Here is a 24,645-nt window from a genome sequence, read left to right as displayed (position 1 = left end):
GGAGACTGACCCCTCCAAAGTCACGTCGGAGAGATAGCATAGCCCGGCCTATCCTCTGATTTTTGTTGTTCCATACAAATTTGGAGATGGCTATCTGTAATGCTCTGATGTCTGTATAAAGAATTTGGATGGGAAGGAGCCGGAAAAGGTACATGATTCTAGGCAGAATTCAAGTTCATCTTTATAAAGCACACTTTGCCTAGCCATGAGACACAATATTTGTCCCAAGAGTTCAAATCTTTTCTTAAGGCTTGGATTAACTTTGGGCATTTAGCCTGGTACAGAGAGGTAAGTGGTTTGTTAGGTTCATATCCAGGTATTGGATTGTTTTTCAAATGCAGGTCGAAATTTATGGATATAAGTTTCTTGGTGGTGGTTGGGAGACCTATAACCTGACACCTCTCCATAGTTAGTCATTGTGTAAAATAAGTTTGGCAGTGATATCATTGGTTTAGTCGGTGTGAGGAATATATCATCCTCGAATAACGAAATTGTGTGTTTTGATGAGAATACAGGTATTCCGTGGATATTGGGGTGGTCCCATTTTAAACATGCCAGAGGCTCCATGACCAGAGCGAACAGCAGATGGAACGGGGGACAACCCTGTCTAGTGCCATTGCGTATCATGAATGGATTCGAGAGAATGCCCATGCAGCATGTGGCCTTTGTACAGAGCCAAGACTCCCTTTCTACATTTTCCTGATAAGCCAACTGCCTGTAGTGTGCTAAACATGAATTGGAAGTCCACCCCATCGAAGGACTTTTGCAGCATCCAGGAAGAGGAGCATGGGCGGAAGTCCGCTGGATTTTGTTACGTGTGTGCAATTGATTGTTTTCCTGTCTAGCAAGGAAGCCCACCTGATCTGGGTGGACTAGCTGTGGAAGATATGTGTTGAGCCTTGTCACCAAAAATCTTGAGGTGTGTGTTAATAAGGCATTTCGACCTGTAACTAGAGTATTCCGTGGGATTTTTTGTGTAACGTTTTTATGATGTGAGCTGCCAACATGGATTCTAGTATATGACTGAAGAGCTTAGTTAGTTGTGGGATCAAAATTGTGGGGAGAATTTTGTAGTATTTATTTGTAAACCCATCTAGGCCAGGGGCCTTTGGGAGTTTGAGGGACTTCAGGAGCGATGCTACCTTCTCTGAGGAGATGGGATGGCTTAGGGTGTGACTTTGCCTGGGGAGAGTGCATGAGTCCAGAACGGACATAATAAAGGTTAAACCAAGCCATTGATTCTAGCAGTCAAGAAGGGATAAACTGCCAATCATAAAGCACCCATCTCATGGGGCCACAATGGCCGACTTGTACATTAAGTATGTGTGGGACTGTTTTTTTATGTTGTGTGATGTTAGCATTTACTGTCCCCTCTTGCATGCAGGCTTGTAATTCACTTTGCCCACCTGCTTACAAATAGAATATGGCTAATCAAACATAGAGAGGTGAAGTGGTCCAGACATGGTTGAGTGGGGCATTGTTGAGTGCTGACTTTCGTCTGCTAAACAATGATTCCAAAGAACAGAGCATTTGTTCGACCCAGACTCAAAGGCACCTATCACTGCGGGAGATATTGGGGCTGTCTCTGAGAACCGTTGCTGGGTATGTTCCCCTTCTGAACAATTCTCATTAGCCAGTTTGAAATTCCCCTCCCCTTAAGCCTGCCCCATGAGGTGTCTTTGAAACACTGTCACTGCCCCTGGCCCAGATTGGCCCATCACAGACGAGCTCTCGTTCTGTGATAGGCCCGCATCCGTGCGCTGATTGGCGCCCCATCTTCCATGCTTTCCTATGGAGATGGGGAAACTATGTAAAGAGCAGCAGTTTTCAGCTCCACAATCTATTCTGGTCCTAATGTAACAGGTGTCATCCGAAGTTTGAGCCGGAGACACAGAGAACAAGGCTCAGTCAGATATACAAGCGGGACATTCAAAGTTGCTAGCTTGCGAATAGCATCCCTGCCAGTACTGAGGTACCAGGATCCTGCGGACAGTGAAAGATAATCTGGGTAAGCTTCTTGAAGTGGCACCAAGGACCTAACAAGCTGGGATTCCCCCTATAAACCAAGTGTTGGCGAGTTTGTGCTGTAGCTTTGTATTGTGTTGTGCCTGTTGACTCCGGTCAAAATAGTTTCCACAGAGGCTTACACTGGAGGCTTATCCCGCTGCAGGGGAGAGAGCTGAGGCCTGACAGGCAGACGCAGATGTTGGGCCCAACCTCTGGTCAGGCCGACCAGGCCCACCACAGCTGCCATGCCCGGGACAGTTATCCCAGTTCCCCCCCCCCCCCCCCCCCCCCACCTCCCTGACGGCAGCCCTGGATGTGAGCACTTATCTATGCCGGTAAATAAAGCTCCTGTTTGTATGAACAAAGTTCATGGCGCCCATCATTACACTATCAATGCTCAACCTGCATGAAAACAGCACCCTGAAAAGGTAACAAAGGCTGAGCACAGCCATGTAAATAGATATCTGATCTAAAGTCCTTAGGAGCCGGGCAAGGAGGGTTCCACGTGCATTACTTCTCTAAAGCAATATGTACGTGGATGGTGCTATGCAAATAAAGATATACATACAGTATAGCAACACTTTATTAAACCACTTTGGCTGCTGCTTTCATATGTTATTTTTTAATAAATCCTACCTTGCACTGGATTATGTGGAAATCATAATAAATTATTTCATTCTGACACAGACCAGAGATCATTTATTGTAATATTCTTATTACCATTTCATCATCATTTCCACTTGCATTATACACCAACAAACAATAACATCCTTTCGAATAAAATGTTATATTAAAACGATGATCTATACTGGTGTAGCCAAGGTTATTGGCCCCGCTGGTAATGCAAAGTATTGCATTATAACGCTGAATAATCAGTTTCCATAGGGTCCAATGGACACAAGATAACATATCACAAATTATCCCAACATAAAACCTTTGCAATAACCTTTGCTACATCTTTATCTCTGCTATTATTGATCAATGACTTTTATACGTAGAAGAAAAATGACTTTTTGGTTGAGTTGTTTTTATCGTACAGTACGAAAATATGTTCTTTTCATTTATTGTGGAACCAGAACGGTAGAATGCTTCATAAACTTTAATTCTCCATGGAAGAGTATAAGTGTGTTGTTGTTCTTCAAATATCCAGTACTATTTATTTCGCTGCAAGTACAAAACAGTGTGAAGGTTACAATGGAATAAGATAAAGGGTTGTGGTTTATTAAACGTAACTATAACGGCCGTTAGTGATAATAATAATAGCATGTTCTGCGCTGCTAGTTTTACGTAGCACTTTACAGAGACATTTGTGTAGGCACAGGTCCCTACTACAGAGAGCTTACAATCTATGTTTTTGGTGCCTGAGGCACAGGGAGATAAGGTGACTTGCCATAAGGTCACAAGGAGCTGACACCAGGAATTGAACCAGGTTCCCCTGCTTCACACTCAGTGTCAGTCAGTGTTGTTACTAACTGAGCCACTCCTTCTCCCCCAATGATATGCAAGTGAGGCGTTAATATAACATCACATATCGACTAAAGCCTGTTAAGGATAATGCAGGGCATTAACGTGACATTAGTTAAACTTGGTGTTACTCACATACAGACCATGAAATGGGGCTTGCACAGTATCGGGATGGGTGTAACACCACAATTAGGCCTACTTTAAATAAACATGAGATGCAGAACGGTTGTTATTTTTGCATAGGCTACCATGTAGACTCAGTGAACATAACATTCGTTCAAGAGCTGTGGGGTCAGGTTAGGGATGAGGGTAATTTAAGGAGGAGGGTTGGGTTCTAACCTGTTTTATGCATAAGTTTGGTAAGGGTTGGAGCTTTGGTTCATTGAAAACATCACAGATTAGGAAGGTTATGGCAGGAGTAGTGTAACACAGGGACTCTGTCAGTATTGGCTCTTGGTGGTGAGGTGTCAGACCTCGTAACTGGAAGTTTGGGGAAGGCGGTGTCTTCCATATGATGTGTTTTGTGCCATGCAGCCTGGGCGGCAAGTGGCGATGTGGGCACAAGCTGAGGGTATTCCTCGGGTTCTTGGATAATGGAAATGGAGCTGGGTCCCTTGTGTGGTTAATTGCTATGTTTATCATGTTGTGATAAAAGGTTGTATTATAATAAAGCGGTGACCATTGTTTCCTCCCAAGAAGTTGTGTGGTGTGTTTATTGGGATCTCGGGGGGGGAGGGGGAGGGGGGAAGGGGACCGGCTAGAGGCGTGAGTAAGTCATGATTTAGGTAAAGTCACATTATGAGCCCTGACTTAAAGGAGCAAACCACTTCCCCCCTTTTTATTTTTACACATATTTGGGAAGCAGGGGGCCGTGTTAAATTCAGCTTGGGGGGGCCACCTGGTCCCAGTATACACACACACACACACGAAAAAGGTGCTTCTGGTTACTTCCTGGTATTTAAATCCCTGCATTAAGTGGGCCAAAAGGAATCCGCGACAGATGGCATAACGCAGGAGGTGTTAACCGCCATTTTGCTTCCCCTGGAGGGGATGCTACCGGCAGCTCCTTCTCCGGCAAGTACTTCAAGAATTAGGGATTCAGCTCAGGAGAACCCTGCTTCCCATCCATGTAGAACCAGGGTGGCTAACTCCAGTCCTCAAGAGCTACTAACAGGTTTTCAGGATATCCCTGCTTCAGCACAGGTAGCTCAATCAGTGGCTCAATCAGGAGTCTTTAACTGAGCCACTGATTGAGCCACCAGTGCTGAAGCAGGAATATCCTGAAAACCTGACCTGTTGGTGGCCCTTGAGGACTGGAGTTGGCCACCCCTGCTATAGAATAGGGGGGGGGGGAATAAATAAGCAGGGGAACTGCTCCTTTACTGGAGCTTTGTGGATCTGAGAATAAAGGTTTAATGTGTGGGATGGAAATATTGCTAACTAATACTGTTTTCATTCAAACGCCTCTGCAGCGCTACATCAAATGAACAAATTATAATAACAATATAACTTTAATGAATGTACCCAAGTATCTGTTACTCTCATGGCAAATTAATATTGAAAGGGTAGGGCTACATTGAGGTGAATAAGCTAATTCCTCCATCTCAGGCCCTTATTCAATATGCTGGCAAAGCAGCTTCCTGCGCTGGACAAGATGCCACTCATTTGACCGAAGCTAAACTCTCTCAAGCAGTAAGAAATGCCTTTGCAGCCTATTGAACCTAGGCCTCTGTCCCCAAGTGCTGCCCTTTCCAGGGACGGCCCATCCATTAAGCGAACCTAGGCAGACGCCTAGGGCGCAAAGGTCATATGGGCACATTAATAATAATTATTATTTTTTTCCTCTTATAAATAAAAAAAATTATCTTTTTTTAAAATAATTTTTCCTTTTTTGGCTGGTATTTTGGCGCTATATTATTATTTTGCATCGCACTGGGGTTTCGCCTAGGGCTCATGAAACCCTTGCGCCGGCCCTGCCCTTTCCCTGTGTACAACACTCTTCTCCCCAGCTTTTCAGTGTAACACCCGGCCCCTATCACTGTGATATTGGAAACTGTAACACGGATTGCTATCAGATCAATACTGAGGTGTGCTCTGAACGCACAAAATATAATAAAGCCCCAAAATAGGATGATTTCCACTTACAATTTGTGGCTTCCTTCAGTGGCGTTTGATGTCCACCACAGAGTAGGCCACACACACGTCACTTTCTGCTGCTTTGAATTGCACTTCGGAATATTCTGCGTCTCGGATCTCGCAGGGTTTAGAGTACAATGTGTCTGGGCTTTGCTGCAAGTCTGGTCTTTCACTTACTGCATAGGGAATGCCTGTGGAAAACAAACAATAGCTTTAAATATCAATCCACCCTAACATACCTCCTGTTTTTTTTTTTTTACGAGATTGGAACCCGGGGAATCCTTCTGAACTGAACCGCGCTAATTACAGCTCCGGGCACTTACAGAGACATGAGGGTGCATATGAGATGTATAGTATCAGCCAGCGGAGCTACTCATATGCTTCGTTAAAAAGGTGTGTTTTAATAAAGGTTCTAAAAGTGGAGAGAGAGGGCACCAGTCGGATATTGAGGGGAAGGGCATTCCAGAGGTGTGGGGCAGTCAGTGAGAAATGTTTAAGACGGGAGGGGGCTTTAGATACAAAGGGGTAGAGAGAAGATATCTTTGAGCAGAACGCAAAAGTCGGGCAGGTGTGTAGCGAGAAATTAGGGCTGAGATGTAAGGAAGGGAAGAAGAGTGCAAAGCTTTAAAAGTGAGGAGGAGAATGTTGGTTCTGATACAGGAATTGAAAGGAAGCCAGGAGAGGGGTTTCAACAGGTGAGACGCTGAGACAGCTCTAGGAGAGAGTAAAGTGATTCTAGCAGCAGTATTTAGGATAGATTGTATGGGAGACCGGTGACAGGCAGGAAGGCCGGATAGCAGGAGGTTACAATAGTCGAGGCAGGAGAGAATGAGGGCCTGTGTTAGCGTTTTAGCAGTAGAGCAACAGAGGAAATGTGTCTTTTTTCTTTGATATGTATGGTGTAGCTCATTTTCCCCAGAATTACTCCACTTTTTCTCTAATGCCGCTTAAATGGGACATTTGATCATAATTAAATTTGTGCTCTTTACAGATTAGGTATTTTCCCCTGAAATTGGCAAGTAATATTCAAATCTTAAATGATGAAACAACAAAAAATGAGATATCCATAAGTATTTTGAAATACTTTTTTTCAGTTGGTTTAAAATCAATCTGATGTATGGGGTGGAGGTTGATTTCCTCAGTCTACCCACAGTTGTGTGACTGTGCTCAACAGGGATTTGCCCAGGCAGGTCACTCCCACCCCAGCCAATTTTTCCTATTTACGTCAATTATCTTGGTCAGGTTGGGCTAACTTACACAGGCAAATAATTATGTTAAGTATGATTACATTTTGTGTAAGGAAGACGGTGACATTAAGTTGCTTCTCAAAGTTCACCTCAAACGATCTGGTATTTACAGAGTTGCAACACCAATGAGAATGCGTTACATGGCTGAGTGCTTTCACTTTAGTGCAACCCCAATATCTGTTTATAAGTGGGACTGCACCATTGCATTCAGGATTTATATGGCCAAACACCAACAATGTAGCGTAAGCTTTATATCAAAGAGAAACTACTGTTGGCTGATAACAAATGTAGCCACAGAACAGAATTCCCTCCCTCTCATTATGTTACTGCAGGAGATGTGTGCGGAAGTTTCTAGAACAGGAGACGTTTTGAAGAGAAAATAAAAAACAGGCTTTTATTTGCCACAACTTTACGAACATAAATATCTTTCACCATCAAAAACAAGGATATAAAAAGATTCCCCATTAAACACCAATAACCAGAACCCTGAGTAAGGTTATGGTCCCACTGCACTCACGCCCGCGAGGCTGGCGGCACGTGCAGCCGTATTCCACGGTCTGCAGTGAGCTGCAGGGGGAAAGACCGGGGGGTGGGGTGTGACGGGGGAAGAGACGGGCGCGGCCAAGACGTCACCCAGCAGGTTCGCCCTCATTGGCTGAACTGCCGGGGGACGTGGCCTAGAGCTCCGTCGCTAGGTCTAGTCTCAATTTTTGTGTATCCCTGAAAAACTCGCCGCGCAGCGCGGCGGCCCCCCCTCACAGCGGGCCTGGCCCCATTGAGGGGCGGCTCTTATCGCTATGGCGGGCGCTGCAGCAGCCATCTGGGACCAAGCCCCTTAGATAGGATAAAATACATGTTAGGTAAGTTACTACAATTAGTTTAAAGTTCAAGGTTATTAAATGTTATTTTATGTGATTTCGTTATTTTAAAAAAATGGGTCACAACACAAATGACAAAAAATACAGTTTTATAAACAAATAATACTGGAATGAAGTAGTGAAGAGTTGTACTAACAATTTTTTTCTCTGTTCCCACTATTTCTGTATAATTTACTGAACTGTAAATGTATTTACCCAAATATAGCAGTCCAGTCTGTGTGTCTGGATCAGAGAGCAGGCTTTTAAAGTCTGTTAATGAGCTCGGGGGAAACTGGTTAATTGCTTCATGCTGAGATTAATTAGCTCCGCCCTGAACTCAACAGCTAGGGACAGGCTTTTCTTGTAAAGCCTTCAGACAGGGAAAAGACCCCATCACAGTTACTTTATCCGTTTATGTTGGGTTTATGTCACTGACCGTAACCTTCCATTATACAGCACTAAGAAACAATTCAATGTCTTATAATCACACAATAGAAATGTTAATAGTTGCATACCTTGAATGCTTTATTGGTATTCAATAAGGAGGTTAGCATTATTAATAATTACTGTCTATTTACAGGACAGATAGAAATTATTTCCTCCTGGTGAGGAAGAAGGCGCGATCTATTGCTAATGTCACTGTCTTCAAAGCAGATAAACCCAGTTTAAATCCCAATGTCAGCTCCCGTGAGACTTTGGACAAATCACCTTTACCTCAGGCATTAACCCTGTTAATCTCTAATAGAAAAAGCTCAACAAAAAGTCTCTGTATTTTTTTTTTTTTTTTAAAGAGGCAGTTTAAAAAAATTATTTTAGTATATGCAGCCTTTGAGTACCTTTATTGAAAACGAATTACCTAAGCTGCCGATCGATTCGTTCTCCTGTGATCGATCAGCAAAGTTCCTGCTTCCCTGGGTTCACTAAATGGCCGCCTTTCAATTTCAATCAATCCTTCAGTCAGTGTAACTCAGCAGCTACAATGTATTCTTATATTACTAAGGTAACATAATATATTGTTACATCATACAGCACAAACTGCTGAGAATATTGGCAACAAATCATCACAAACAGGAAAGTGTTACAAATATCTTGCACTGCTGTTGAGGTGGGCTAAAAACCTGCTCTAAAAATGAAAGGATGCTCAGTGTACTAAAACTCATTAAAAATGTCATTGAGTTAAATTAAAAAAAAAATATGTAGTAAGTATTATCTAATACTACAGAACTGATGTATTTTTTTAAACACTAGTAGGATATTGCATGCATTGCTCCTTAAACACGGTATCATTATATAAAAATCTTAGTATTATGGTGACATCACATACAAATCACCAGACTTGTAAAATGTTCTCTTGTTGTATAATAATTACATTTGGTTTTATTTGATTATATTTCCTGATATGCGCAGAGGTACACACATCGAAGGTAAGCTCTTCAGTAGAGATGTGCCAAACTATCCAAAATGCAGTTGTGACATTTTTACCAATTTCCAAAATTTGATACCTGGTGAAGCTTGTTGCAGAACTTTAAAGAGCCAAAAATGTGGCAGAAATCCCATGTTTCACTGTTTCGCAGCCAAGTCAGAGCTCAGAAACAGGATAGTTCAAATAATTTTAATATTACTTTGCATATTCAAATTAGCTTATTTCTCAGGTGTGTTCACATGTATCTCTCCATATGTTTTATATAGAAGTGTTTTATTTATAGGTATTTAAGTCGATTGGTACTCAAAAATAGTCTTTGCCCCCCTCTCTCTTTCCTTCCCCTCCCTTTTCCCCCCTTCCCACCTCTTGCCTGCCTCCTCTTCCCCCCATCCTCCTCCTTCCCACCCCCCCCCCACTTTCCCACCATCCTTCCCTCTTCCCCCATCCACCCCTTTCTCCCCCCTTCCCCCCCATCCTCTCCTTACTTTCTTATTAAAATTGAACTTGTGAGATCTGAATGCGCCGCAATCTTTTTTGCAACTAATAAAAGCCAAGTTTTGCCTGGTTCTGTGACCTCGTGCAAATGTTTTGCGCCTCTCTACTGCAGGTCTTGTTCTGCAATGTAAGCGTAAAGAATTACTACAGATTTTTACTTACATTCATCATTCTCTGCTGTGTCTACAGCCTGTGGGTATCTATAAAAAAAGAAAAGAGGTCAAAGGCCAAATTAACTAAATGGTGCTAAATTTAAACACACACCTTATTTTTGTGCCCATGAACGTTGCTTGAAGTCTTTTAAGTTTTACACCAGTTTAGTGAATAAATTCCCAAACAAACCAAACTACAGTATACAGCAAATGTGTACGTGAATGGTGTGAAACTTTACATTACCTGTGAAGCGTTTCCGTCTTTTTTCCTACAATGGGTGGAAATTGTAACACTTATTAGAATTCTGCGGTTTCAGCAAGATTAGTGCACAATGTATGTTCAGTTTATAAGCTAACCTTTAGACTTGATACAACATACAACCAGCAATATTATGCCACCGACAATAACCAATCCTCCTACAGCTCCGTAGGCAATATAACTGCAATGTATAGTATGCCCTGTAATATAAGAAAATTGCAAGTTTTAGTCAGTCTGTTCCTGTTCATTTATTGGTATTACTTTTTATATTTATTCATTCTGCCATATAGCAGTAACACTGGATTTCCATACCATATTTATACCTTCTTGTACACATAATATTGTACTTATTTTTTTAGACATTAAAAAAAAAACAACATTTTCATTGAAACTGTAAATAAATGATACACCAGAAAATATATTAAAAAAAATTAATACTGAAAGAAGCAAGGCTAAGGATAAAGGGTGCGCAAATTATGGGGCACGCGATTTTCTGTGGGGGGGAGGGGCGGCGGTTTCAGAGGCTCCTCGCTCTTTCCCCAAGGCATTTAAATTAATGCCGGGGAGCGCATATGAGGCCCCTGTAATTTCCCTTACCTGGTCTCTGGTGGCTTCCAGCAACGCGTCACCATGGTACCCCGGCGTCAAAGGACATGATGTCGCGTTGCCATGCCGGACCCCAGGGAAGGGGGTGGGCGCGAGCAGGGAGCGAGAGCAAGCAGTGTGTCGCAGAATGAAAAGTTTGCGCACCCCTGCTTTAGATAACGTTATAACACGATGAGTTATTTCCTCGAATATTTAGTTGCCTGTACCTGTGGGAACCTCATTAAAGTCATCACCTGTACGGGTTACTGTTTTTCTTTACTAAACCAATGTAGTAATTAGATTATACTGTAATAAAGGATCTGTTTATATACTGTACATACAAATACTGTATATGTGTGGCCTCACTGCAAGTGGAGGAGATTGTAATAGGACATAAATACGTGAAATGTGATCAGCATTGTGAGCAGCACTGCTGATCCTTTTTATTTTATTGATCTGTGTATAGTTGTTGACTCTGCAGGTCTCCAGAATCTGACCGCAGCAGTTCAAGCTATGAGGACCCCATTTATTCATTCTGATTCAATGGGGGGGGAGCGGGGATCTTGGAGCCCTCTGGATTAGCTAAGGCAAAAAAAAAAGATGTGTCTCTGAATTTTGGGGATTATGGCTGCTATAAGAGCCCTTCCTACTTACAACAAGAGACAAAATGGCCCCAATGCTACATCCACTATGACATTATTTAGTACAGGCAGTCCTCGGTTATCCAAAGGAACCCATTCTGGAAGTAGCGTTGGATAGTGAAACCGTTGTAAAGTGAGTCCCATGTTAATCAGTGGCAGTGAGCGTTGGATTCCCCATGCCTTTTGGCTGCAGTATTCATTTTCCCCTTCTCTCTGTGCATTGGAAGAAATGCAGGAGACAGTATAATATTGGGAGTGTAGGACCAACTGAAATGGGTCTACATGACGTGGTTGTAGCTTAAAATATTTTGGCCAAAGTATTGAATTAAATGACCCATATTTATGAAGAAAGAATATAGATAAAATACATAGTAAGATACTAAATTATTTGTCATATTGGATTTAGCAGCGGGGCCCCCTTTCTCTCTGGTTGTATACATGTTGGTCAGAAACAATGCAGGGGGTTGGGGTTTTGAGCTTGCTGAGACTGTGTATGTCCCTGTCCTACTTAGCACAAAATATCTAAGATTTTTTTTTTTTAAATACTTTAATAAAGAAAAGGAAAAATAAATCTTTGTAGAAAACATGAGCGGACTTGTTATAAGTCTCCTGCCATTCATCATAATGATCTGTATCACAAATGTCATTTTGAAATGTTTGATGCTTTGGATGGAGAAGTCTGGACAGGGGCTTTGTTGTCCAGTGATGCCTGTTCTGAGGGGATTATTACTATTACAGTCTTTATTGATTATAGATCATTTTTAATAATAATAATAATAACAACAACCCCTCCCCACTTCTTCGCTCAATCAACTGCAGAGAGGAACAAAGTAGAATTGTCCATACTCTGTGGTTCCAGCTGCAGACTCAAACCTCCCGCCCACACCTTCACTCAATGGACCGGATGACCAGACATGCTGGGGGGAGGTGGGGCTTTGGTGAGGAGAGGGGGCCATTAGGAAGAGGAGACGGGAGCATTGGTCATTTTTGTATTGTAAATTAAAATACAAAAATGTGCCTATAATAGTAATAATCGCCTCAGGACAGGGCGTTCCCTGGCCATTCATTCCCTATACTTTGGGGATTCTTACTTAAATCACTAACATTGTTAACTTGAGATATATCATTTGTACCGATACTCCTTCAATTCAACTGCAAATGTGATTATTGTTAAAACATTTAAAAGAAGCATATGGCTTCAATAATCTAAAGAGATAAATTACCTGCCGTGTGAGTTGTATCATTCGTGTCATTCACTTGAAGTGATAGGTTACTTGCAATTTCCCAGGTGATTTTTCCTGACTTCTGGGTACGTATAACACACAAGTATCTCCCATTATCAGACGGGGTGATGTGTTTAATTCCCAAGTAATGTGTTTGAGTTGCATCATTGATCAATGATAAATTCCAATTATAAATCTTTTTTTGAATGGTATCAGTAGAACAGCAATGTTCATTATAGGTAAAGGCAAAGGTGTGAGAGTTTAACTCCACTGAAGATAAACACTGATTTTTAGCATCAGGATAGATAGCTATCCAATATAAAACAAAGGGTAAACTGCCCCTATTGAATTGACAGGAAAGATTGACATTTTGATTTACTTCTCTTGAAATATTTGTAGTTTTTACTTCTGTATTTCTTGCACTTTCATCTGCAAAAAAAAAAAATGAAATGTTGACTTAGAAATAACCAAGAACAACAGGCATAAACTATTGAATTAAGATAATAAATCCTGTTAATAAAACAAATATATAACTGTCTTCACATTATCCTTATTATTGTATCAACTTTAGCAGACACAGGAAAGCTGCACAATCAGGCTGATTTTCTACTGACAATATTCAGTATTAGGTAGCAGAGTAAATGTCACGTACCTATTTCTGGTGCGATGATAAATAAGTTGTGGGAATTGCACGAGTCCTTAATAAGTATTGTGCTTTCGGGTTTGCTGTTTTGTGTTCTACATGCAAATATTCCTCCACCACGTGCAACTGTAAATTGGTTATCACTTGTATTAACTGCAGAGAGATACGAACCCTGTGTTCCATATTCATACCACACAGTGGGCTCTTTATTTCCATGTGAAACATTGCACGTGATCAAGATCTCTTCCTCCTGGAGGAGAAAATACTCCAGTCCTGGAAGAATATTGGTTTGTTAGTTGATGCTTTTAGTATTTTTAATAAGTTAAGCCTCCAGCGATTTGAAATCAATGCGGGTTCTGGAGCAGAAAATTAAATTAAAATTGTGTGTGTGTGTGTGTGTGTGTGTGTGTGTGTGTGTGTGTGTGTGTGTGTGTGTGTGTGTGTGTGTGTGTGTGTGTGTGTGTGTGTGTGTGTGTGTGTGTGTGTGTGTGTGTGTGTGTGTGTGTGTGTGTGTGTGTGTGTGTGGTAAAACCAATGCAAAAAAAAATAAATCTGCATCAGATTTATTAAAGGAGAAAAATCCCATCATATTCAGTGCTTTTTTCTGAACACTACACTAGCTTGCAGCTGGGAGATTGCGTGGGGTAAGGGGGGGCTGTTTCTCACTTTTAAGCCATCTGCATCAGCTATCGGTATAGGGAGTATCAATAGAGGAGTTACATTCTGTGTCTCTATGCATACATCTTCCACTGCAGCAAGGGATTCTGGGAAATGACATGCAACTATACTAACAGTAGATACAAAGCTATAGATGTATTAATTTAAAGAGTGCGCAGAGAACTTGGTGGATTTCTCCATTTTCAGTTTGTGTTCGCAGCATATATAGGAAGGTAATTTTTACATTTGACACAAATTGTTAGCCAGAAAAGTGTACGGCCCCCTCAGAGCTGGCGGATTTCTTTCGACACAAATACAAGATTAAAAAAAGAGTGACGCTCAGGGATGCAGAGTGTGATACATCTCATTATAATCTGTGCATCATGTAACTCCTCCCTAATTCCTCTTATTTTCACTCCCCAAAACTCACACTGCACAAATCGTGGAGCAAAGACCTTGTGAGACATTGAAGCAAAGAGACGCAAGATGGAAATGACTCAATTTGCATTAATTTAGCTCCAAGTTTGATACATCTGCCCCATAGCACCCATAGGTGTCTGTGTATAAATCGTGGCTTAAAGCAATTTTGTCATAAAAGTGACGCACGGAATAGTAACAAATGAATGCAGCTTGGCGCGCCAATGTATTCAAACAATTTCAATGTTTTGTAAGAACTAAGTCACTAAGGGGTGGAGTTAGAGGCGACGTTTGGAGGTTGTCGCTGGCGGACCTATACAAATGATATATAAACAAAGTACAAGTGCGCTCCACTTTTGTGCATCACAAATGCATCAGAAACTGTCAGTAATCATTTTCTTGGTGTAAAAGACAAATTCAAGATTTTTTTTTTTAAAAATCCGTTCTCTAGTATTAGATAATGTTGTCTGCATTATTTTGTTTTACCCCTAATGCCATTTTTAATGATTCATTTATGTACCAATCATCCTTTGGTTGCTACAGCAACCATTTAGAAAGTCATATCCACTTCCTCTTTTGAAACAGGCTCTGACACCTTTTTGACCTCTGCCCTTTTATTTATTTTTATTTATTTTATTTGTCTAGGCGCAAAGTTCATCTCTCCTGTCTTGCCTTCAAATACTTTTGAGCAAGCTACCCGTCTATCTGAACAAGCTCCTCACCCCTACCACATGCAGCAATTAACATCTGAAATTAGACTCCAAAAGACTGTTCGTGGTCCCAAGGCTCAACAAAGTATCCGTCCGTTCCTCCTTCTCTTACCGTGCACCCCAAAGTGGAACAACCTACCGGAGACTCTCACATCCACCCCCAGTTTAAATTCTTTCAAAACTAAAGCTGTCTCACATTTTAATCTGGTCTGTAACTTTTACTTTCGCCTATAATATATATTTTGTTTAACTGTGCATGCAATGTCTTTTATATAATGTATACCCTTGTTCACTTATGTAACTGTATTTGTAAACATGTATTATTTGTCTTAACGCTATGCCCAGGACATACTTGAAAACGAGAGGTAACTCTCAATGTATTACTTCCTGGTAAAATATTTTATAAATAAATAAACATTTTAGCTCTGCCCTTTGGCAACAAAGTATCACAAACAGATCTGTTGCTGTGTTCCAAACAGACTTTATATTATTCTGAAAGCTTTAACAATAATGTGTAACACTTCGGAATATAATGTTACATACTGTATCAGTTACAGGATTTCACAGACTGCAGCACAACATTTGAAGACGGACATTTTGTTAAGCAAACAACCAGGATTTCAACAGATTTATAATGGGAGCACTAAACGATTGCAGTCTTAGGTAAGGATGTAGAATTATACAATGTCACATCATTTACATAAAAAAAATAAAAAGGGGGAAATATAGTATTTCTGCTTGAATATGTATTTTCATGACATACACCATACAAAAAAATGACACCAACACATGTCGATTTATGATTTTAGGGGAGAAATGCCTATTAAAATTAGTTTAACAAAAAAAAATATTCTTCATACATCGCCCACATAGTCTGCTGGCTTCAAAAAAGCCATCCAGATTTATCGACGATAATAAATCCCCCAGAAAGTTCGGGGCTTCTTTTCTTTGAGACCTGGGGCAGTTTTGCTTCATTGTGCAGTTTGAAGATTTTGATAAATAATGTAAATGTAAATGATAAATAATGTAATGTAAATGTAACAATCTTCTAATGATCTACCCCTAAGACACTAATGGATGGAATTAGAGGCAGAGTTTGGAGGTTGTCAGTGGCGCACTTATACAAACGATGTATTTTCAAAAAATACAAGCACACGACACTTTTGTGCATCATCAATGCATCAACATTGTCAGCCAACTTTTTCTTGGTGTAAAAGACAAATTGAAGTACACACAAACGATTCTTAATGCATTATTATGTATGAACATGACACTCCCCATACAAACAGATACAAAACAGACTAACAGACTCCCCATACAATACGTGTGAACAATGACATAACACAATATGCCACTTATGATCTTAGGTGCGAAATGTACTTTTTTGACGCAATGCCTATTTCAATTCGTTTAAAAAAAAAAAAAAATCTTCATACATCTCATACATCGCCCACAACGCCTCCTGGCTGCAAAATAACCGTGCCAGATTTATCAAAGGAAATAAATCCCCCAGAAAGTTATGGGCTTATTTTCTTTGAGACCTGGGGAAGTTTTGCCCCATTTTGCAGTTTGAAGACTTTGATAAATAATCCCTGGTGTGATTATTACAATATCAGAAAGACAAACCCATTTTCTTAATGGCAATACACTTACCTGGGACTGGTACTGACAATAAACAAAGTAACAAGAACCCCGTTGTATTTAAAAGAAACGTTTGCACATATCCCATCTTGCTCTTTCTTTCAGTCTACAAAAGTTAACAGATGTCACAAATAAGAAGTACAGTAGCCTTGGGACACACAAATGTAGCAGAAGATATACTCCCAGTCACTAACCACTTCCTTCCCTATTTTTTCTTGACATATTTATACATGTTTACACGATGCTACTATAGCACTGCGCTTGACATCATACTGCACCATGCTGGTACTCACCAACCGTGACAGGTACAGATTTTACTCGCTAATGCAGAGGTAGGCAACTCCAGTCCTCAAGGGCCACCAACAGGTCAGGTTTTCAGGATATCCCTTCAGCACAGGTGCTCAATCAGTGGCTCAGTCATTATGAGTGCTGGATCAGGGATATCATGAAAACCTGACCTGTTGGTGGCCCTTGAGGACTGGAGTTTGCCATCACTGCTCTAATGTATAGAAACAAATATATTGGCACAGATCATACACTCTAATGTGTAGATACAGAACAATAATCCGCAGAGCTTACACTCTAATGTATATAGATACAGAATACTAATCCACAGAATTTACACTGTAATGTATATAGATACAGAACACCAATGCACAGAGCTTACACTCTAATGTATATAGATACAGAACACTAATCCACAGAGCTTACACTCTAATGTATATAGATACAGAACACTAATCCACAGAGTTTACACTCTAATGTATATTTAAAAAGCAGCCATTCTCACGCGAGTTGCAGGGGGAGACACTGTAGTTTGAGGGAGAGACGCAGGAGAATTCCGTGAGACGCCGCAGCACCCCGCTGCCGGTAAGACTCGCCAGCGGGTAAAGTGAGGGGGGGTGAGAGAGGGAGAGGGTTACAATAAGACCATTTTTTTTCTTTGGGGGGGTGAGTGCCTTTTTTTTCAGGCGAGGGCTTTTTTCTAATTTGTCGAGCCCTGACTATTATGATTGCAACGGGTGAGGTATAGGGGGTGTCCGTGTAGGACGTAGGGACAGCCAGGTATATCTCACTGAGGAGCTTTTCCAAGGCCTTCCCCTCTTGCTAAAAACTCTCACACTTTATCTACAACAGTGTGGTTAACTGGGTTGCTAGGGCCAGCGGAAGGGATATGACAAATAGAAATGTCCCACATATCATTGTCCCTCCCCGCTACCCTCCGGGTAGGATCAATATCTTCATCGCACATGCACAGTCCAAATGCAGTCTTAGTACTATAGCACAATATTTTTCCTTTTATTTGGGCCCTCCCCATGGGGGTACGGCTCCCAGCACCCCATTAATAGCTACATCATCAGCTGTGTCTGGGACCAGATCGATGCTTTGTTACAATCCAGACCGTTCAGTGAACACCACTCATTTAAAATGGCCGCCCTCATGGTGAGGAAATGTCAGATATACTCGACAGGGGTTGCTACAGGGCAAATGTTCTGATAAGTTTGAGGCCGTTCCCGGGCAAAAATCGCCAAGTAGGTCTGACCGTGCCTCCAATGTAACCCCTCTAATTTACCTCAGACTAACATCTACCGCTGCTGGCAGGGGCCCAAGTCCTCCTCCACACATGGCCGTGGGTCAGACAAAGGCAGACAGGCAGACTAAAGTAATGTTTATAACACAGAGGTACTTGTATTCATGTACCCAGATAAACCTTATGATCCTCAACTGGAGGATCATTCAATTCACATACAATACTGAGTAACATAAACACTCCCCGCCAAACGCTGTGTGTGTTTGTCCATGTCGCTCTCTCTAATACCACCCAACCCTAGGTATAAGGGCCTGTGTGAAAGTGCCGGCACACTGTTGGAGTGTCTACGTAGCTGGCCTGTATTTCACAAACGCTTAAGTACCCTTTACTTGGCTTCCATTGAGGATCCACACTGACGGTGCGCGTGCCTCCTGCTGCTGTTCAATTGATGCTCTGCTGGGCTTCTCCCTTTAGCCAGTGTCCAGTACTTCAGGCAGATTGGTGGCTGGGCTCCTGGTCATCAATGGTCAGTCCTGAGATCTCTCAGGCTCGCACAGATCTGATCCAGCGTGCCCTGCCAGGGACTCTTCCAGATCTCTCTAAGATCCACCTCTCCAGTGTCCAATCTCATTAGCTGAGGCTCCTTACATCACAAATCACATCATCCTGCCCCAAAAGTGGCTCCCTGGTGCAGCACAGAATGCTGGGTGTTGTAGTTGCCTATTGCAGGCAGCGTGCAGTGTACTTGTGTCACTGCATAACATCTTACCTGGGGTTACACTATATTTGCATACAAAAAATATGAGTGAACAGTCAAAACAAAATATATACATCCTAATAAATGAGATAAAAATAGGGAACACAAAAATATCCTTAGTACAGTATACAGATCTCTATCACCATTCACAGTGTATACCAAGTGGCATATTATATATGGCTATATTGCAGCTCAATAGGCAGCACCGGCCCTCTAATTGCCGCAGAACCCCAGCTCTGGTGGGGGTATAGTGGTGTGGGAGGGTATTATGTGGGTATCATGGTGTGGGGGGTATTGTGGTATGTGATGGATTTGTGTGGGTATTGTGGTGTGGAGGGTTTTGTGTGTGGGGGGAGTATGACATGGGTATTGTGGTGTGGGGGCTGGAATTGTGTGTGTGTAGGTTACAATTTGTGTGTGGCAAGTGGGGTGGGAGCAGTGAGAGAGAGAGAAGGGAGCAGTAACAGAGAGAGAAGGGAGCAGTAAGAGAGAGAGAAGGGGGCAGTGAGAGAGAGAGAAGGGGGCAGTGAGAGACAGAAGGGGAAGAGGGAGAGAGGGAGTGAGAGAGAAGTGAGTGAGGGAGTGGGAAAGAGAGGGAAAGGAGGAAGGGAGATAGAGAGAAAGGTGGGAGAGCGGGGAGGTGAGGGAGTGAGAGGAAGGCCGTGATTATACCCAAAGCGGCAGGTGGCTCAGACAGCAACTGCAGGACGGCAGACCAGAGAACAGACCTGGGATTTTATTTTCTTCAGGCGACGGCCGCATCACGTGAGCGGTTCAGCCAATGAGGGTGAACCGCTCACGGCCACACCTCCGCGACGCCTCCCTGTCTCCTCCGGCTGCCTCTTAGACTAAGTCCCTACTAGCGCTGAGCGGGTGGCGCTTGCGGCGGAGAATTACATATATAGATATATGTAAGACCCTGCTCACGCGGTGCGCGCGGAGCTCGTGCGCGTGCACACTCTCAGCTGCGATCGGCGCTTAGGTAAACAAAAAAACTATACTTACCCGCGCGCTCAACTACACGCAATGCCCTCCCCCTCCCCCGTGTGTGCATACAAACAGGACACCCGGCGCTCATGCTTGGAGTGCTCTCCAAGCATGAGCGCACTCAGCGCCAGCGGGGACTTAGCCCTACCTGCAGTGCACATGTCGCTCGGCTGCGGCGCAGCTATGACATCACCAGATAGCGCACACGCCCAGCCGGAGCTGGTACAATCGAAGCCAAAGAGTGTAAGATGGGGGGAGAGAGGGGCAGAGTCAGAGGGGGGAATGAAGGTGGCTGTTAAGAGTGAAGATGTGTGTAACAGAAAGAGGGGGGGGTGCCTGGCAAGGCCGTCGACAGGGAGGGCCCTTAGCTATAGTCCTGGGCCCCAGGAATGTTGTTGGTGGCCCTGAGCACAGGGAAGGTGTCTTCACCACATATTAAATCGGGGCCTTTGTCAGAAGTAGGGTAAAACATAGCCCTTTATTCAATATGCTGTGAATCCACTTCCCCATGCTGGAAATTATTTTGGCTCTTCATCAATACGCTGTCTCATAATAATGTCTCAATAAGCAGCCTCATCGTGGTGGAGGATCTATTTTTCCAGCGGTGTCGTCACTGCATATTAACCCTTTGGGTGCCACAGGACATAGTCACTACGCCATGGGGACTGGCGCTCAGGGGCCCCCATGATGCAGCGACTACATTATACTCAAAGGCTCTGTTTATTGCTGATTAGATTGCGTCCTGCGTTCCCATACAGCACAAGACGCGATCCATACATTAAGGAAAACGGAGCAGGAGGGCCCCTCCTATTCCGTTTCCCAGAAAATGGCTGCCGCGGTCACATAACAGCATTGTGCCGGAGGGGTTCTGGCACTCGGACGCCATGACACCTCTGTCACTCAAAAGGGTTAACTAGGGGCTATACTGTGGGATTATCGGTGTGCAATTACATATCTTTACACGCGTGCAAAAACCCTACATAATAATGCAATTAATAAAGTAATATAAGTGTAAATACATTGATATTCAATGATCTTACAAAAAATACACGCGTACAGATGTGCTGGGGGAAACCTCTGCGCGAACCCCCCGGCTTCCCCCAGCTGAACGGACCCCCTACCAACAGCCGCAGCTTTTACTGTCCCCAGAGCTGCCGCGTTTTGCTTTTCTTCCTGTGGCTGCGGACACAATGTATACATCTGTATGTTCAAATCTACCATTTTGGCAATACTCTTCTAAATTGCTTTCCTCACAATATATTAGCACATCGGTGCATATAACCTTGTCCATTAGGTGGAGCTGCTGGCTGCTGTATATTAGGTAGTGCTGGCTTTGTTTCTAGGTCTCGTTGCATGATCTAAGTCCTCTGAACGGTTGATTGACCGAGTGATCCTGAGGGAATAATCACACTTAACTGCTTCTTTCACAGCCATAAGTCTCTCTACAGGGCCCGAAAACTAGACAGATAATTGTATGCTTCTGTTTTCCATTCAATGCCAACAGCAGGAAATGCTATGGGTCTATTTATTGAGTCTTATATCTGCAACCCTGCTACAAACAACAGTGCCTAGAGCAATGTGATGTTTCGTTCATAAATCTGGTGCTATATTTTATGCCATTATTCCATCCGTTTTGCAACCAGGAAACATTGGTAAATAAGCTATTTTCCAGCGCTGCTGTTGGACGCTCAGAATAGAAATACAGCATTATTTCTATATTCTCAGAGATCTGTTTATTTTGCCAAGTTCTTGCACTTACTTTTAATAAAACACTTTAAGGAATAATGTGACTTTATTCATATGTTTAAAGACTCATCAAGATGAACAAGACACTCGCACTGTGCAATTATTATATGCAGTGGTGGATTTCCTATTAGGCCCGATATGCCCGGGGCGGAATACAGAGGCCCCGCTCTCTTTCCCAGGGCCGGACTTAGGACAAGGCAAGCAAGGCGGCCGTCTTGGACCCCTCACCATCGGGACCTGCGCTTCCTCCTCTCCCTCCTGTTGACGCTAGGTCTAGGTAAGTCGCCCCCTTTTTTTTTTAATAGATGGGCCCGCAAAGTCTAAGGCTGGCCAGGTAACCCCACTGACTGCCAGGGGAGAGCGTGCAGGCTCTGTAAAGGTCTCTTACCTTCTCATTCACTCCGCCCTCCTCTTTCAGCGTTGCGGTATCAAATAACTCTGTGACATCCCATGGCGATGTGTTGCCATGGAAATACATCGTCATGTGACATTGCGGCGACGCTGAAGGAGGAGGGTGGAATGAAGGAGGTGACGGCCCAGGGTAAGTGCCGACAGGCGACAAAATCTGAACTCCGCCACTGATTATATGCTCATCACTATTATTCTCCTTTTTAAAGCATTAGTAAGGCCGCGCCTTGAATTTGGAGTTCAATTTTGGGCACGACTCCTTAGAAAAGACATTATGGAACTAGAGAAAGTGCAGAGAAGAGTCACCAAATGAATAAAGGGGATGGATAATCTGATTTATGAGAAGAGGCTCGCTAAATTAGATTGGTTTACATAACTTTATCTTTATTTATATAATGCCATTAATGTACATAGCACTTCACAGCAGTAATACACGTGATAATCATATAAATAATAAATACAAATAAGACATAAATAGCACATAATGCGAAGAAGTGTTTTCAGACATAAGTGACATTTAGGAAAAGGAGTCCCTGCCCCAAAGAGCTTACAATCTAATTGGTAAGTAGGAGGAACGTACAGAGACTCTGTGGAAGGTGTTCTGGTAAGTGCATCTGCAAGGGGCCAAGGTTTATGTAAGAGGTGTATAGTATCAGCCACGGAGCTACTCATATGCTTTGTTAAGGAGGTGTGTTTAAGATGGGTCCTAAAAGAGGATAGAGAGGATGCTAGTCAGATATTGAGGTGAAGATCATTCCAGAGGTGTGGTGCAGTGAGTGAGAAAGGTTTAAGGCGGGAGAGGGCTTTAGACACAAAAGGGTAGAGAGAAAAAATCCTTGAGCAGAACGCTAGTCGGGATGGTGTATAGCGGTGTAAGAGGACATGTGCAGAGGTATTCAATGGAGACTTTTTAAGGTGAAATTAAATAAGGCTTTTATTGCGCCTGTTTCTTTAACACAAAAAATCATCCAAACGTATGCAAATAAGGGGTCAAACAAAGCTTCTGTTCCACTTGGGAGTATTTCTAGTTAAACCTATGCAGTCAACAACTCCCTTTAGATTAGCATGTCTCCCAGCCGCAAACACATATTTTGATATATGCAGATATACAAAAAGTCTTAGAAAGTAAAGTCTTATCGGTTTCTTGTAGGGGAAGGCTTCTTTGTTCTCCAGGTTTTAGAAGTCCTTTCCCCTGTGTCTTGCTGGCAGCGTGCAGTCTCTGGCAGGTTCAAGACGTCTGTTCCTATGGTCAGTCCCACAACTTGTGAGACTCAGGAAAAATCTCACTTCCTGTCTCAAAGGCAGGCTTTTCTAACAAACCTTATCAGCCAGGTGGTGTTGGTTAATTGACTATCAGCAGTTAACCACCACACTGCTGGATTAGAGGCACATTTCCTGAACAGGGATAAATCCCCTGTTACATACCTCCCCTGTTTGTGGGAAGCTCGGGCTTGCCACGGCCAAAGCCCATCCTTCCACTCTCATTTGAGATATCTCTGTGACTTGAATGGGAGTGGGTGGAGGAAGAGAAACCTCAGTCCCGCTGGGATTGGAGCCCTTTCTCCAGTTTATTCGTGTCTCCTCCCGAAGGTGCTTGAGATCAGCACTCCTCAGTCTCTCGAGGAGGACTTTTTCCAAGTATAGTCTTTTTACTGCGTGCGAGGTCATGAGATTTCCCTTGCGTCGGGTGCTCCTCTTATTGAAGGCAGACTGTATGGCAACAGTTGCAGAGCGTTTAAAAACAGCCCTTTGAGTTTTCCGCTCTTGAAGCTGTCTCTCTGCACTTTTTTCACTCAATGGAGTTGCTAGTTCAGCTTCTTTGGGATTGAGTTGCAATTCCACATCCACTTCCAGAGAATGTCCCATCTTTTCAGCTTCATCAGCTAAGGATTCTTCTGGTATTGAATCAGCACGTGTACCTTTTTTTGTTGCCTGTTGGGTGGCTGAAGGTTTTGCTAGTGCTTGTTCAGATGGTTCAAATTTTGCAACCTTGTTTTTCAGACGAACGGTATTCCCAGCTCTCACTGTACCCTTGTCTTCATGGGTTTTTGTGGCTGTGGGATACTGATGCTTGGTCAGGGTCAATACTTGTCCTTGTAGAACTGTAATCTCATCCGCAAGAGATCCCTGTTTTTTGAGTGCGTCTTGCAAGTCTCTTCTCAGGGAATTTATCTGCACACTTTGCTTTCTCTGAGCTTGCTTCCACATTTTCATTGTATTGTGAAGCACTGTGAATTTCTTTGCTCGGGCCACAGTTACTTGTCTCAGTTTCTGGACCTTCTTGTGCTCCCTCTTGTGCCGAGTCACCTGGGCTCTAAGCTTGGCCTCTAGCGATGCTCTGGGTAGCTTTGGTGATGCTCAGGGTAGCTTTCAGTTTCCAGGAGAAAAGGAAACCTAGTGTATAAGCACTCAATCACAACTAAATGTATAATGATAATGTTAAAATACTTTATTTGTAATCAATGAATACAAAAATGGGGTTTAAAATAAAATATATATCAAACAGCACGTGACTGTGATCATTTGTAACATAACTATAAGTAGTTAAGTAGTTGGAGCATATGGGGATCCTTGATAGATATTCAGGATCTTGTGCTATAAATATAGCTTCCTACAGATTGGGAAGTAGGGCCGTTATAGGTCCACTATACAGATAGTG

General features: G+C 42.7%; 1 protein-coding gene across 2 annotated transcripts; it reads right to left on the bottom strand.

The window, feature by feature from the left end:
- Nucleotides 1-2,574: 2,574 nt before the first annotated feature.
- On the bottom strand, nt 2,575-18,722 carry LOC142469015 (uncharacterized). 2 transcript variants are annotated; one of them, XM_075575817.1, is made up of 9 exons: nt 18,471-18,722; nt 16,570-16,663; nt 13,142-13,405; nt 12,490-12,918; nt 10,139-10,240; nt 10,026-10,050; nt 9,792-9,829; nt 5,617-5,798; nt 2,575-3,171 (listed from the first exon to the last, which is right to left on the bottom strand). In XM_075575817.1, exons 2-8 carry the CDS (start codon nt 16,643-16,645, stop codon nt 5,632-5,634), a joined length of 1,101 nt encoding a protein of 366 aa, XP_075431932.1. In that variant the 5' UTR covers nt 16,646-16,663; nt 18,471-18,722; the 3' UTR covers nt 2,575-3,171; nt 5,617-5,631. The 2 variants fall into 2 exon arrangements, with proteins under 2 accessions (XP_075431932.1, XP_075431933.1); XM_075575818.1 differs by lacking the exons at nt 2,575-3,171; nt 10,026-10,050; nt 18,471-18,722 and having other exon boundaries at nt 5,718-5,798; nt 16,570-18,202.
- Between the last annotated feature and the right edge of the window lie 5,923 nt (nt 18,723-24,645).

Source organism: Ascaphus truei, chromosome 18 (genome assembly GCF_040206685.1).
Source record: "Ascaphus truei isolate aAscTru1 chromosome 18, aAscTru1.hap1, whole genome shotgun sequence".
NCBI lineage: Eukaryota > Metazoa > Chordata > Amphibia > Anura > Ascaphidae > Ascaphus > Ascaphus truei.
Note: the sequence above shows the minus strand (reverse complement) of the source record. Positions and strands in the feature narration are given on the sequence as shown.

Coding starts and splice junctions, on each gene's coding strand:
- LOC142469015 (XM_075575817.1), bottom strand. CDS start 16,645: ATGGGATATGTGCAAACGTTTCTTTTAAATACAACGGGGTTCTTGTTA. Junction 9,830..10,025: donor AAGACGGAAACGCTTCACAG/GTAATGTAAAGT, acceptor CTTTTTTTATAG/ATACCCACAGGCTGTAGACA. Junction 5,799..9,791: donor CACAGCAGAGAATGATGAAT/GTAAGTAAAAAT, acceptor TGTTTTCCACAG/GCATTCCCTATGCAGTAAGT.